General features: G+C 22.6%; 2 protein-coding genes across 2 annotated transcripts; both read right to left on the bottom strand.

Moving 5' to 3' along the window:
- Window positions 1–71: 71 nt before the first annotated feature.
- PY17X_0903500 (sporozoite and liver stage asparagine-rich protein) lies at window positions 72–10,033 on the bottom strand (the record flags this gene model as incomplete). Its single annotated transcript, XM_022955886.1, has 3 exons — window positions 72–389; window positions 530–746; window positions 846–10,033. The coding sequence occupies 3 exons, from the start codon at window positions 10,031–10,033 to the stop codon at window positions 72–74; spliced, it is 9,723 nt and encodes a 3,240-aa protein (XP_022812106.1).
- Window positions 10,034–13,896: 3,863 nt separating this feature from the next.
- Window positions 13,897–14,787, bottom strand: PY17X_0903400 (dynein light chain, putative; the record flags this gene model as incomplete). The annotated part of the gene is made up of 4 exons (XM_022955885.1): window positions 13,897–13,941; window positions 14,235–14,298; window positions 14,457–14,526; window positions 14,658–14,787. 4 exons carry the CDS (start codon window positions 14,785–14,787, stop codon window positions 13,897–13,899), a joined length of 309 nt encoding a protein of 102 aa, XP_022812105.1.
- Window positions 14,788–16,835: the final 2,048 nt, after the last annotated feature.

The following is a 16,835-nucleotide window of genomic DNA, read 5'->3' as shown; positions in this document are numbered from 1 at the left end:
TATATATACATATATATTAGCAAGAATGTGTATGTTTATGAAAATGGAGAAATGATATGTACAAAAACAGTTTAATAAAATAAGAATCGATTCATTATTTCAAAATTTATATGGGAGTTCCTTAATGGATATAGAAAAGCCTTTATATGCTCATATTTCGAATTGTCATTTTTATGGTCATAAGTAAATTTAAATACTAAAAGCATTAGTTTTATTAATTTTCTTTCTGCTTTTTGGACTTCAAAATCATCCATATTATATCCTTTTTTTAATAGCCATGCTGCTCTTGTGTATAAATTATTATCTAAAAACAATATTATGTTTTGTATATATTTATATTTTTCCGTGTTTAGCAAATGCCAATAAACGTTGAATATGGTTTCGTGTTCCTAATATGATATTTTTGAAATAAGGAAAGAATTTATATTAATACAATTACATAATATTTATATGTAAAATATATTATTGTAAATGATGCATTAATATGGAAACAACAAATGGTAGTATGGTATGCATAAATATAACATACTTGAGTAGAATGCTTCGACAAATAGGTTTGCTGAGGGCAAAGTGTTGATGTAAAATAATTATAAAAGTTCATAAGATTTTTGTAGCAATTATATATAGCATAGGGGATGTTGAAACTATAATTGGAATGATTGAATTGTAAAAACTTAAAATTGCATGTCAATTTGAATCGGCACAAGGCACTATTACAGCATATGTACGAGGGGCAAATTGTCCACCTAAGTCAGAAAAAATAGAGAAAAATAAAAATGTATGCAGTTCTAAGTTATATTTATGAAGATATATATTTATGGTTCTTCTTTTGAGGGGAAAATTACCTTTTGCTTCGATTGCTAAACCCTACTGAAGATATGGAATAATTTCTTTTGGTGTCACTTCGTAAATTGTTATTGTTATTTGTATTTGAAGCGCTGTGATTAAAAGATTGTTGAACTTGTCTTCCTCGTAAATAGTTTAATAAGAGTTGGAGATTATAGTAATTTTTAATTGGGATTTGAATATTATTAAGGGGGTTCATAATTCTATTTTCATTAGGGTCCATAATTTTTAGTTGAAACAAATCATTAGGATTGTTAACATTATGGTTTGAATTGTTAAAATCTGTGTAAGTGTCTTTTTTATTATTATATAGGATTAGTTTGTTATTTTCTTCTAAGTTGTGTAATTTAAGATTGTTGTTGTTTGTGTTATATGCATTATTTAGCATGTTTAAATAAACATAATTATTATATAGATTGTTATTATTTAAAATATTTAATGGGTAATTTGGATTATGATGTTCATTTTGCATACCCAAATTATAATTATAAGTACCATCTATATTTTCTCGAAAGCCTTCATTAGGGTAATTTTTAGAATACTTATTTGGTTCATTTGTATATATATTTTTGTCATAATTCACATTAATAAACTTATTATTTGCGTAATATTGCTGCGCCTTATAATAATTTATATTGTCAATATCAATATTATTTTTGCACGTATTCAAATAATTATCTTTAAAATCTGGTGCTTGATCATTTGGGTTCATATATGGTGGTATGTAGTAATTATTTGCTGTGTCTCTATTTTTTCCCTCATTTATTTGGCTTATTTCGTTAATATTATTATTGCTATAATTAGAATTTCTATTGTATGGTAAGTTAGACGGATATGACTGATTATATGGTTTATTTGTTTTTATTTTTTTCAAATTATTATGAATAATATTGTTTGGGTCACTAAATTCTGATTGTAATGAAATATTCATATTCGAATTGAAATAATTTTCGTCTATACCATTTTTATAATATGGATGATTGTATATGTTTTTATTAGCTTTATTTAAATACATCATGTTCATAGAATCAATTAAATTAGTATTTCTTAAATTACTTGGTTTTTTGGGGCAAGATTCGGTGTCTTCTTTATTTACAGAATTATCATAATTATCCGAAATTTTATAAGCAACGTCTTGCAACTGTATATATTGGTTATCATTCATCATGTTGAAATTACTATTTCTATTTCTAGTAGTACTTATATTACTAATGCTTTTGTAAGTATCATCTACATTACTTCCTAAAGTTTCAGTAGTATTCATATTGCTAGTCATATTTATGTTGTTCATTGTATCATTAATACGATCATTAATTTTCTTATAACTTGTTCCTTTTGAATTATAAAATTTATTTAATTCATGGATATATTTTAAATCAGCATTATTATTATTTTCGTTGCAGTTGTTAACATTGTAATTAGGATTGTCTTTATTTTTTGTTTTATTATTTTGTAAATCTACAGACGAATTTATTATGGTATTGCTGTTGTTTATATTATTTTCATTTTTTATATCATTTAAGTTATCTATGTTATTTAAAATATCAAAATTATTTTTAATATAATAATTTTTCGGGTCTTTACAAATTATTGTATTATTTGAGGGGTTATTTAAATTGGCATACATATTGTTATTTCGATTTTCTTTCATTCGTTCATCATTATTTTCAAATTGTTTATTATGATCATTGATAATGTTGGTACCTTCGATGATATTCCCAGTATTTCTAATATTATTATTGTAGATAAAAGCCATATCATTCTTGAAATAATCAAAAGGAATACCATTATATAAATAATTAAAACCATTTTCGTTTTTCATGTCATTATTGCTTTGATTAGTATCACAACCACTTGAAGGTATATCACTTTTTATATGACTTATTAAGTTGTTTTTAGTTCCATTTATGTTGTTATATAGTATAATTGGATTTGTTTGATCTTGATGCATGTTATCTTGTGTATTAAACACATTATTGTTTTGTGAGGTTAATAAATTATTGGGTGTATACGTATTAATTTTTTTTTGAGGAAAATTATTGATATCACTATAAATATTTATATTATTTGATGATTTATCATTATTGTTTGTGTTATATATATATTTATTATTATTTCTATATAAATATTTATAAGCATTATATAAATTGATATTGTTTATCATCATTTGATAATGATCATTATTATTATTGTTAATAAATCTATTATTAATATTATTTCGCATACTATTTTCCTCTGATGCTTTAAAATTATCAAAGGATCTCATGTGTGCTTCTGTTATAAGACTGTTTAATTCTTCGTTATCAATTTGCCTATTTATATTATTTTTATTTGTTTTATCAACATTATCTAATAAATTATTTTCATAATTAAATTTTTCAGGGTGTTCAGACTTTACATTTATTAAATTAGACGAATCATTATGTATATAGTTTTTATAATTGTTAAAATTATATAAATTATTATTACCTTTGTTAGGTTCCTTATTATTTTTTCCATTAGTAGCAATATTGTTATTTCGATAAGTGTATACACTACTGTTATTATAACCCTTTACATTGTTGCTCAAATTATGCATAATATTATCATTATATGATTTAATATTGTTATTGGGAATATAAATATTGTTGTCATTGGAACCTTTAATATTATTATAATTGCAAAATGTTCTATTTGAATATCTAATATTATTGTATATTGCAGAATTTTTATTATCATTTGTGTTGCTGGAATAATGAGGGTTTGTTATAATAGAGTTTTTATCTAATGGCATATTTGTTATATTATAATTATTATCAACATTAGAAATAGGCCCTTCAGTGTTATACACTGTAGGTGTATTGTTGTTGTTTGGGTCAATGCTATTATTAGTATTGTTTATGGAGTTATCACAAATATTACTATTATTACTATTATTACTATTATTATTATTATTATATCTTGTATTGCTGTTTACATTGTTTGGTAGATTATCAAATTGGGGTACATTGTAAATATGATTAAGGGAATTGAAATTGATGTATTCATTAGGTATACTAATTTTTCGTTCAGATATATTCTCTAGGTTTTTTGCATTTAGATTATTTAAATATAAAAGATGAGGGTGATTTGGTGGCAAATCCATATGCGACTCATAAATAGAATTCCTTCCATTTGTATGTAAATCATTTAAATAATTATATTGAGCATTTTCATTATTGTCATATATGAGATTGTTATTTGTTTCTGCATTATTTGAATTGTATTTTTTATTTATTTTAAATAAATTATTAGTTAAAACATTTTTTGATTGTATTTGACCATTTTCATCTAATGCTTCTGAATTTGCTTTATTATTCTGAATTCCCATGTTAAATACAGGATAATTTTTAGATCTCGGAGTTTCAATATTTTGTCTATTGTTATCATAAATTTCTTGGTTTATGCATGCGTTATTTATGTTTTCATTTAGCATTGGGGTTGTGTTTATGCCTTTTGTATATTTATAACAACTTGAATTACTTTCGTAGTTATTTTCAAAATTATTCACGGAATTGTGAAATGGAAGTTGTTCCATAGAAATTGTTTTTAAGGTGTTTTTTTTCCTTCGATTTAATGTGTCTTGAGTTTCAAGGTTGGAATTTTTTATTTGTTGGTCATTGCTATTGATGTGATCATTATCATTAACATAATAATTTGCGTATAAATTATCATATTTATCTTTTACAGGATTTAAGCCCAAATTAAAATCGTTATTTTTTTGTTCTTCACTATTATTATTTGTTTTATTGTCAAAAATATAGCTAGATGCATTGCTATGCATTTTCATGGTTAAGGAATTCATTTTTCTGTTTTTATTATCATTTGTTTGGTCATTTATATAATTAAAGTTTTGTAAATTTATAATATTATCATTTGCATCTATGTTTATATTGTCTTTTATAAGCGCCATTTTGTTCGTATATAAATAATTCATTTCGCGCTGCGATAGCTCTGGATTATGTTGCGTTTTAACGCTATTATTCGTATGAAATTGTGAATATTCTGAATTTGTAAAATTATTATCAATATTTCCCAAATTATTTGTGTTATTGTCCTTAGTTATTATATCATTACTATTGTTCTGAATGTTTAGGTTTTTATTATTATTTATGTTTTCGTTTAATTGCATAGTGTCATTCATATATATATCATATATGGTTTTATTAGTATTATTTCGAATAGAAGATATAGAATTGTTATTTTTATCGTCAATTGAGTCTGTTATAGTTTCTACTTTGATATATTTTGTTCTATTACAAAAATTATTATTCATTTCTTGATTATTTTGCTTATCGATTTCTGCACCCTTATAACCATCATTATCTACTTTTCCATGAATTTCATTATTTTCAACATCAAAATAATCACTTTTATCAACAGTTGAAACGATGCTATTTTTTTGTTTTTTCAAATTTTCCTTGTATTTTGTATTTATATCATAACAATTAATATCTGCATCGCGTTGATGCTTTTGGGAATTATTGATACTGTTTTTATAATTTTTATTTAATGAAAATTCATTAATATTTTTCGTTTTGCTATTATTTTCATTATTACCTTTAAAATTAGAATTATCAAGATCATCATTTTTGGGTAATATCACAGATTGTTTTGAGTTTATAAAAGAAGCATTTTTATTTTCATAAATGTTTTTAATCAAAGGATCGTTAGTTATTATGTTATTGGTATTTCTTTGTAAATCATTGGTATTTTGCACTGGGTTAAAATTTGTTTTATCATCATAAATACCTTTTGTTTTTGGTTGATAGTATGGTTGTGCTTGATTATATTGTAAATTATTTTGAAACATAACAGTTTGATTTTCTTCTATATTTTTTTCGTCATATACATGTATGTTATTGTTTTGCTTTTGAGAAACCTGACACATTTCATTACTTGGTAAGCAATAAGTTTCATTGTTTTTAACATTTTTTGTGTCTAAATGTTGGAGATTTTCCTGAAAAATATAATTTTGTTCTTTTCCAATGGAATTAGCTATATTCTCATTATTTTCTATATTTTTGTTTACAAAATTAGGATTGCCATTATTATCAGAATTATTTTCATTGCCCTCTTTGTCAGTATTTTCAAAATGTTGGGTGGTTTTATCATTTAATTCGATTTCTTGAGAATTTATATCGTTTTCTTTTATTTCATAAATGTTATTTTCATGCTTATTTTTAATTGGTATACTTGTATTATCCCAATTTTTTTGATTTTTTTCATCATATATGGAATTTATTTTACTATCATTTACATTATTTTTATTTTTTGAGCAATTTTCCAATTTATTCTGATCGTTAATTAATGAATTCATGGTTAAATAATTTGTGCTTATATTTTCATTATTAATTGAATATGTTGTATTATATTGTATATAACTATTATTATTTCCTTTGGTAATTTGCTCAGAGGTGTTTTGTATATACATTATATTATTTTGAGGGTTATATACATAATTCGATGTTTCGGAGTTTATAGCTGGATATTTTATTTCATTTTTTATCGTTTTGAAATCTTCAGAATTGTTTCCCCTATTGATATTTTTGCTATCATTAACATTACTAGTATTGCTAACGTTATTATCATTGATATAGTAATTATCACTATTGTGAATGCATTCAAATTGTTCTATACCATTTCTGGTTGTATCATTAGTCTGGTGTATATTATTTTGGCGCATATATTTATTATTATTTTGTACATTGGGAAAAACTGTTTCTAATTTATTTGTTTGAGACTCATATATAGTGCTATAATTTTTTATTACATTTTTTGAAGATTGAGGAGAACCATCATTTTGAAATAACATGTTGTTAACCAATTCATTAAATGTATTGGATCTGTTATCATTATTATAAGAACAATTTCGAGTCATATTATTACTATGTAATAAATCTTTATCATTTAAATAATTATTATCACTACTATGAGGATTTAAAAGCTCATTTGAATCACATTCATCCATTAAAAGGATTGTGTTGGAATTACTAGAATAATCATTTAATTGTGAGTTAGTTTTAAGTTCAATGGAATTGCTATTATTATATCTATTGATATTTTGTTTGAACTGATTAGAATCTGTATTATTATTTCCAACACTGTTGTTGCAACGGGAATTGGCATTATTATATTGATTCATAGAGCTATCATTAGATGTCATGCTGTTACTGATATTATTAATGCTTGTGGATTTAGGGGATACTTCTTTAAAATCAGTTGGGTTAAATTTATTGTTATCGCGAAAACAATTATTTTTCATTTGATTTTTTGAAATAATACCTTCACTTTGCTTGGTTTCATAATTAATATCGTCATATATATTTCCGTTTGAATAATTATTACTTCTGATATAAGTTGCGGAATATTTTTTATCGTAATTGTTGTCATCATTATTATTATTTTGCTGACAATAATTGTTTTGACCATCACAAGAATCATTATATTCGTTTTGGTTTCTATTTTCAGGGTTATTATCACTGTTATTATTATTGTTGATGGTGCTATTATTTGAATAACATTTTCTATTTATGCCTTTTTTTAAACAAGAAGCATTTTCCATATTGTTATTATCTTCAAGATTATTTTCTTCGTCAGTGTGCAGACTAGAATTTTCGTTTATATCAGGGTTGTTTGTGTGATAATAATCATTATTAATACTTGTTGTCTCTGTTTGGATATTTAAATTCGGATGGTTGTGAGTATTTTTTGAATTATGATCCCCCCATGTCATATTTATATTCTTGGCTTTATGATCTATATGGTTTAAATCTACCATATTATTATTTGAATCGTTATTACTTATGGGATTGCTATGAATTATTCCATTTGATTCAAATATCTGGTTATAGCATTGATCAATATTAATAGTAGTAGAAGTGGGTGATGAAATACTAGCATTAGTAGCAGTGGGGATGGCAATACTAGAAGTAGTAGCAGAAGATATAGCAGCATTTATATCATTATTATAGCTATTATTGTGGATGGTGTTTCCGAATGTGTCATTTTGATAGAATAGACAACCGTTGGGCATATTTTTTATCAGAGGTATATTATTTGAATGGAAGTTAACATTTTTTATATTATTTTGGCTATTAATAGTGTTTGTTATATGTTCATTTTTGATTTGATTAATATAAAAATTTTGATAGCTATTTTGTTTAACATCTTGTTGTTTTATAATATTATCATCAGTTTGTGCTTTAATTGTATTTCCATTTTTAGAATTATTTTTAGTTTTTTCGGTTTTTATATATGTCTTTTTATTATTGTTGAAGGTTGTAACTGTTGGTTGATAATTACTGGAATAAATGGGGGTAGAATTGAGCTCATCTTTTATATCTGTTTTACTTTTATTAGAACAGTTATCAATATTTTGATTAATATTAAAGTTAACGGCATCGTTTTTATTATTAAACGAATTTCTTATAAAAGTGTTATTATTAATGTTGTTATTGCTAGTGTACTCTGGGCTAGTGGGATAAAAATTGTTATGAACATTTTGATAATTATGTATATGTTCTAAATTTTCTACGTTATTTAATGTATACGCAAATTTGTCGGTATTGGTATAATCATATATAAAATACGATGATGGTATGTTAAAATTATCATTAGATGAAATATACGAATTTGTATTACTACTAATGTTATTATTGGCACTATTATTGATGTGAAAGGGTGCCTTATTTTTTGATTTTAATAAATTTGTGAGATCATTAAGATTGTTTTCATTAATTTGTCCATTTAATTGCCCATCAAACAATTTTAAGTTCATATACATATTATTTAATGATTGAACGTCATCGATAACTTGAAAAGAATTATTTAGTCCAAATGAATTAATAAATTTATGGTGAGAATGAGCATTTTTAGCATTTTTTTTATTTAATACCTCATTTTTTCTTAATGACAACATAGTACCTTTTCTACATAAATCAGTTATATAAAAACAATGATCATCATGGTAATTTATAAATTCATTAGTTTTTGTTTTATTAATTCTTTTACTAAATTTTTTATAAGTTTCATTTTTTTTTCGTACAGGAAATAATATATCATCTAATTCTTTTTCTTTTTGGGTTTCTCCATTTGTATTATTTCTCTCTTCAGAATTTAGTTTATTTTTACAAGTTTCGTTTTTATTATTTTCTATTAACATAGAGATGTCTTCTTGAAATTTTGTGTATTCTTGCTCTGTATTATTATTTTCCACTTGTTTACTTAATATTGTATTGTCAGCTTTATTTTTATTAATAATATTTTTATCTTCTTTTTGGCCATTTTTATCTTCTATTTTGGTTTCATTAATACACGTTTTTATATTATTTTTATTTTTAATCTCTGCATTTTCAAAATTTTGGTCGTTTAAATTATTGTTTTTATCGATTATTTCTTCATCAATACTCAATGTGTTATTATTATTATTTACATTTTTACAAATTTCTTTAGTTGAAATATTAATGTTTTTTTTATCTAGTGTATTGGATTCTCCTGATTCACTAATAGTTTCACATGATTCTTGCTTTACACCTTCTACTCTTGATTTATCAGCATTGTTAATATGCCCTGTTTGTTTGAGGATATCAGACGTATTGTTGGAGTGATTGTCATTATTATTATGATAGCTATTTGTATTTGTGATGTCTTCATTTTGTGGTTTATTTTCTTCATGAGCATTATTACTATTAGGACTATCATTTTCATCATTCTTGAGAGGATCAATTTCCTCGGTCTTTGAACGTGTTATAATAGAATAATTATTTTTTGCAGTAAATTTTTTTTCATTAGTTTCATTACTTTTTTCCTTGTTTACTGAACCCTTTTTGCCTTTTTTATTTTTTTCGGGTTTTTCTTTTTTATGGTCAGATATGTCTTCATTCGAATTTATTTTATAGTTTAAAAAAAAAGCTCTTACTTTTTCATCTATCGATTCTGTGTCTTCTAAATCATTTTTATTATTTTCATGTTGTAAATTATTTTTATCTTCTTCATATCTTTTTCGTATGTTATGTATTTTTGTAAGAACTATTAAACCAATGTCGTAATGATCGAAAATAAATTGTATATCATTTTTGGACATAAAATATGAAAAAAAGGAAAAAAGTATCTTTTTGTTTTCGCTTCTCAAAAACATAGGAACGTGCCGTGGTTTACCTTTTCTCATTTTTTTTCTTTCTTAAATACAAAAAAATAATTTATATATTATATAATCTATAAAATTGGGATATATCGTACAAATATGAGTATATTACAAAAATATGAGATAATGAGAATCATTGCATTTTTTGTGATGCATTCAAATGACTCTCATAGATTGCATTACTATTATTTTGCCTAAGAACATATGCATATTTGTATGAATATATTATATAGATGAGTTATTTGATACGTCCTTAGGCATAGGTATATGCGTTAGCTTTGTTCTTTTGTATAGATATATGTTTATTTATAGATGTATGTATATATTATATTCGATAGAGAACTTTAGTTAAAATTATATTTATGGGAAATTATATTTTATTTATTTTTACGTATTCTATATTCCTTCTACGCACTTTTCAATTCACATTAAATGGAGATATTAATGTATCTTTTAACAATATATATAAAGATAAATATATTCTAAGAAATTATATTTATATATTTACTTCCTATAGTGCATGCTCACGTAGGCTTTATATTTTCTTATGCAATTGAGTATGTATAAAATATATTTTGAGATTGTTCTTATATTATATATATTTTTTCTCTCTATTTTTATGTGTGTCTATTATGGGTGCCTTCTGTTTAATTGTGTTTTTCAAAACTAAAGGGAAGATTCTTAATTTGCTTAGGATCATGAAGGTTTTAATTTTCGTATGATTATAAGAATATGATTTTTTATTATTATTTAAAAATCTTCCTATATAAAGCATGTAATAATATCCAAAAATATTCAATAATATGTATAATATACACTAATTGAAAAAAAAAAGAAAAAAATCAAATAAAAACATACATGGAGGTGTAAATGTATGAAATGTAGGTAAAAGTGAATCAATATATAAGAAAAGCGGTATCAAAGAAAAAAAAAATGTAAAATTTATTTTGTAAATATTATAAAATTATATTTATTTATTATTATTTATTTTAATATTTTTCTTGATGAAAGTTGTATATCTAGGATGTGTAATAGAACAAAACATATTAACAACTATTATTTATTTTGTTAATATTTAATTAAAATATGGTATGATATCATAAATATTTATATGTTTTTAGCAGAATATGTATATATATATATATATATATATATATTCATAAATACAAGTATGCATATTATGAATATATATATAATATGCATGTAAATTAGTATGATGGCATAAATATATTATACAAGTGTAAATTGAAAAAGGAAATGTTGAAAAAATAAAAAAAGGAAAAGTTCATTGTATAATGTAGCGTGCAAAAAGATGAACTCATATTTATTAATATTAAAAAAGGGATTGTAAAAGATAAAAATATCTATATATAGAGATATTTATTTTAATTATATACAACATACGATTTATTTGTTCACAATGAATACATATGTCAATATATACATGCATATATATTTTTTGAATGAATATCCATATCACTTTTTTTAAGCAAAAAAAATGAGTATTTTTCTATATGAATATATATATATATATTCTTACATACATGCATACATACAAAAGTTATATTGTAGAATACTTAAGATACACATATATTGAAACTGTAATTTTGCTATTAATGAAATATATAAATATTTATGGATAAATAATTGTGTAAAGACAATTTCATGAAATTTAATGTTTTCTTATCGAGCATTATCATTTTCACATTGCACATGCTTATTTAGCTTTGCATACCGTTTTTGACTCCCAAAAAGAGAAAAAAAATTCTGGGAATGTATATATAATTACAGAAGAAAGAAAAATGCCCATATACATTTTTATATAGGTGCATTAAGACTTTACTAAAAATTTATTTAGGTTTAATCTAGTATATAGCGAAAATAAAATAAAAATACGTTTTTTTATATGCATGTGAAAATGAGACCACTTAATTTTTTTAAAAAGGGTATTGAAGATATTTAAGTTAATATAAAATATAAAAATAAGTTTTGCATTAAACACAAAAAAAATTACTTCTCTTATGTTTATAACCTTTGGTTTTATGCATGTATCTATATTTTTTTCTTTTTTTTCCCCTTTCTATATATATGCATTTAATTTTTTGTGTGCCGTTGTTTTTATTATTTGCTCCTTTTTTATAAAAATAAATGTTATCACTTAATAATGCCACATGCAAAGAGACCTGCATGTATATTTTTTATGATGCCTTTTTCGTCTTTTATACATTCCTTCTTATTAATTTGCTTTCGAAGCTTTATGCGTATATCATAATTATACAGATGTATAGAAAGAAATAGCATTTTATAAAATATAATTTACATGGGTTCATAATTTATTTAATTATTTTTGAACGATTTTTGCATGAATTTTTATATTGGCATTATCCTTTTAATATTTTTTTATGTGTTAACAGTTTCAGTTATAAGTATATGTAATTCACTAAAGGAGAAAACGATTCTATGCATGTATGCATAATCGATATATATTTATGTAATGGAATGAAGTGGTGGAAAATGTTTATATCATCCATGTAAAAATTATTGATAAAAATTCAGGAATAAAATGTATTTTAAATGAATAAAAAGTTCAGTAAAAGAAATATAATGTGAAAATTTCATTAATTTTTTGTGAAGTTAATTTATATAATTATCATTTTCTATACATATATAAAAGAACAATTCTTGCAGCACAAAAAAATATAAAATAAGATCAAAAAATAATAGCTTTTTGATCTATAATTGCAATATTACCTATTTATTTTTTGTCTTTTGAAGTTATATATTATATTTTTTTTTCAAGTGTTCCTTTATATTGTGTATACTTTTATTTAAAAAAAAAACAGCGGTGTGCCCCCTTATATATGCATGAAAATAGCGTAAACATAATTAATATGTAAATAAATGGGATTTTTTTAATTTTCATACCAATTAATAAAAAAATAAAAAAATAAAAAGTATTGAATTTCAAAGAAAGCTATTATATATAATATGTTAATTTTTATTAAGCATGCAATTATTTTTTATGCAGACAAAAATGTTATTTAATAGGAATGTAATATGGTGTATAACTTTTTTTTTTTTTTCTTATGTTTTTGATATTTTCCAAATTTATATAAACCCGTAAATATATATTTTTTTAAATTGTTGTGTTAAAATGGGGAATGTGACATTGTTATTATATTAATTAAATTACACCATTTATATCAGTAGATCTATTCAAATGGAATGTATTCCTTGTGATATTCTTTAAAAAAAAATAAAAATAGTGAATGCGATTATTTTGTTATCCTGCAAATCATGTTGATATTTTCCTTTTGTTTATTTTTTATATAATTTAATAATAAAAATTGTGAAGAAGAAAACAATTTCCATGAATAAGTCCTACATGCGTTATATCATAATAACGCTCATGTTAAAAGGGTGATATAATTTTTTTTAATAAGTTTATAATAAAATTTTGGTGTATATATAAATAATTATACTTGTACATGGTAAAACATTATATATGGTTTATAATTAGTAGATATTGCACATACATCATTATAAAAGTTGATATGGGTGCATGAAGGTATGTATGTATATATACATTTGAATGAGTAAAAAAAATATAAAATCAATTAAAGCATGTTAAAATATTGAAGTTGAATATTCAAAGTTGTAGAATAAAAATATGATATTGCAACGCATTTTTTGGAATTTATTAATTTCATGTGCTGCATTTACACAAATTTACATATGTATATGCTCAAAAAATGACCAATAATTTTGATGAATTAATATTTTAAAAATAAACCGAATAGGGTATTATACGGGGATTTCCCAAATTTTCGTCCTTTTAACAAATGTATATATGAGAATAGGGAGTTTTATTATTCTCTCATATTACTTTATACGTGAATTAGATAAACAACTATAAAACAATAATGTGTCTCCTGGAAAACATTAGAAATAAAAAACATATATATGTATTCCTCAATGAAAATTTAATAATTTTAAAAAAATAAAATTTTTTTGTAACTTGAAAAAATAAACTTATGTATAGTTTCATTATGTTACACTTTGGCATATATCCGCACAAAATTTGTCGTTTTGTTAAGAACATGTATATTTGGTATAAGATATAATATACAATTTTTAGTGCATAAATTGTGTAAGCATATATGCTATTATTTTTATGAAATGAACTTTTGATGAACATTATTTTTCATTTTATTTAAATTATTACATTCTCAATGAATTTTTTAAAAAAAAAATCAGACTGATTATTGTAAAAAAGTCTTGTATTAACACTGAAATGATAAGGCATAAGAAAATATAAATGATCTCTTAAATTAATTTCTTAATATTTTTATATTGCTTGTAAAATTGTTACATTTTTCATGCTTAAATTATATAATAAATAAAAATTGAGTATATTGGATAAATAAATATATATTATAATACACACTTAATGCCTTGCCCTTTATTTTCGTTAAGAAGTATCTCAATGACGACTTTGTATGTATTTGCTGTTATGCCTGAATTATTAATGTAATAAATTAGCAAGCAACATGTAATTTTATTTGAAATATGTTTATAGGATAAAATTATGTGGCTATCATCCTTTTATTGTTATTATATATATATATATATATATATATATTTTTACCTTTTATATTATTTTTAATAAGATTCGAAACGGTATTAGAAATTTCTTCCTTGTTTCTTGATTTTAGTAAATTTTCTTTCAATTCGTTATTAAATAATGTCGTTAAAGAATTAATAATTTTTGACTTCATTCTAGAGTAGTTCAAATATATTAATTAATCTTAAGAAAATTCAGCACTTATTTGTGTTTATTTTGAGTATGTATAGATATATATACATGTATACCTTAATATTTTATATAATATTGAATGAGATAAATTGAACATAGAAATTTCGTATTTTTATTCATATATTATTTACATTTTATACTTATATATATGTTTTGTGTCTTTGTACTATCTTTTTGAGATTCAATAGAAAGTATAATATGTATAAGTTAAATATATTCCTCTATTGTTACCAATTTTTTATCGCATTTTTATGCATTAAATAATATATTTATTTTAATCACGAATATTCTCCTCAAATTGGAAAAAAAGCATTTTTATAATACAAAAATAAGTAATCAAATAAAACACACATTACAATATTGTTGTGTACTATTGAAAAGAAATTCTCATAAGGCGATTAAACTTCATTATTAAGATGAAGAATTTATGTGTCTTAAAAAAAAATAATTATATTAAATATTACATTTTTATTTATGCATAGGGAAAAAATAATATATGTGAATCTTTTGTAAGCACATATTTCTTTTTATGTTTATATGCTTTTTTAATTATAAAGAAATATGCAATAAAATGAAAAATAACGGAAATATGTATGGTGTGCAAATGGATGTATGTCTCCCTCTCTTTCTATACGTATATATTATATGAATATGAAGAAAATCTTAAACATCAAAATTAATAAAAATAAAATATCTTAGCACCTTCACATACATAAAAAAAGTATATTTTCGAAAACTATAAATTAATTGAAATATATAATACCTTATTTTTTAAAAAATTATGATGAATATTAAATAAACTTTCATTATGACATGGAAGTATGAATATATTAATAAATAGCGGTGTATATGCAATTGTCGCTAATATCAATACGATTATACAAATATTGATGAATACTTTTTATTTTGTAAATAATGCATGATGAAAAAAGTCTATAAAAATATTATGCAGGATTTATTAATCTATGTCATTTTATGGAAATACGCAACAAAATAACAATGCAACAGTCAAAAGTTATAAACAAATAATAAACACTCCTTTTTTTTAAGGGCTTAGAATAATGCATTACATATATCATTATATATAGATATAGAATGGTCTATATTTAAGGGAGATAGTTTTTGGGACATATTTATTTGGTATCTTTGCACTAAAATGCAGGCTTATCGTTTCGTTTATTTAATGGTTGATTTATAAGGTATATATATGTATATAATTTTTTATGGTATTACTCGTATTTAGGGTGATGCTAATTTATTTTCACAACCATGTTTCTATTTTTTTCTTTATTATAGATTAAAATTTATTTATGTACAATTTTGTTCTTAAATTGTATGCTTGGCCTATTTTTTGTTGACTCTACTATTTTTTGATAAATGTAAATATAATTTTATGTATGTGGTAAAAATGGTTTATTATATATAGATATAAATATAAATATATTTATTAAATTTGTGAATGTATATTATTGAAATGAATGAAATGGCTATATTTGTTTGTGTTTTCTCATATTTTACTAAAAAAAAATGTTGTATGTACACGTCTGCATGCCATTTTCTTACAATTTTTATCTCCTTGTGATTTCTACGTATTATAAGTATTTTATATGTATATGACAAGCAATTAAAATGTGACATTAAAAATAAATTATAAAGGTCTATAAATAATCAGTAGTTATGAGGCTATTAACTAGATTGCATTTTCTCCTTTTATTTTATAATTTTTTTTTATTGTTATATGTAGGTTTGTTCCATTAATATGAGATAATATGTGACTTAAAAGACGCGTCTTTTTTGTTTATATTAAAAATATATGTTTACTTATGTAAAAAAATATGAATGGAAAATTTAATTTAAAATAATATTTTAAAAAATAATTATTATACCTCAAAAAATATATATGCATATATATAAATTAAAGTAAAAAGTAGTAACGTATTTTTTCGTTTCATAATTAGGCTTGTACACATTTAATAGTATTTCGTTGTTTAATTGTGTATAATTCTATTT

The sequence above is a fragment of the Plasmodium yoelii genome (assembly GCF_900002385.2).
Source record: "Plasmodium yoelii strain 17X genome assembly, chromosome: 9".
NCBI classification, from domain to species: Eukaryota; Apicomplexa; class Aconoidasida; order Haemosporida; family Plasmodiidae; genus Plasmodium; species Plasmodium yoelii.
Note: the sequence above shows the minus strand (reverse complement) of the source record. Positions and strands in the feature narration are given on the sequence as shown.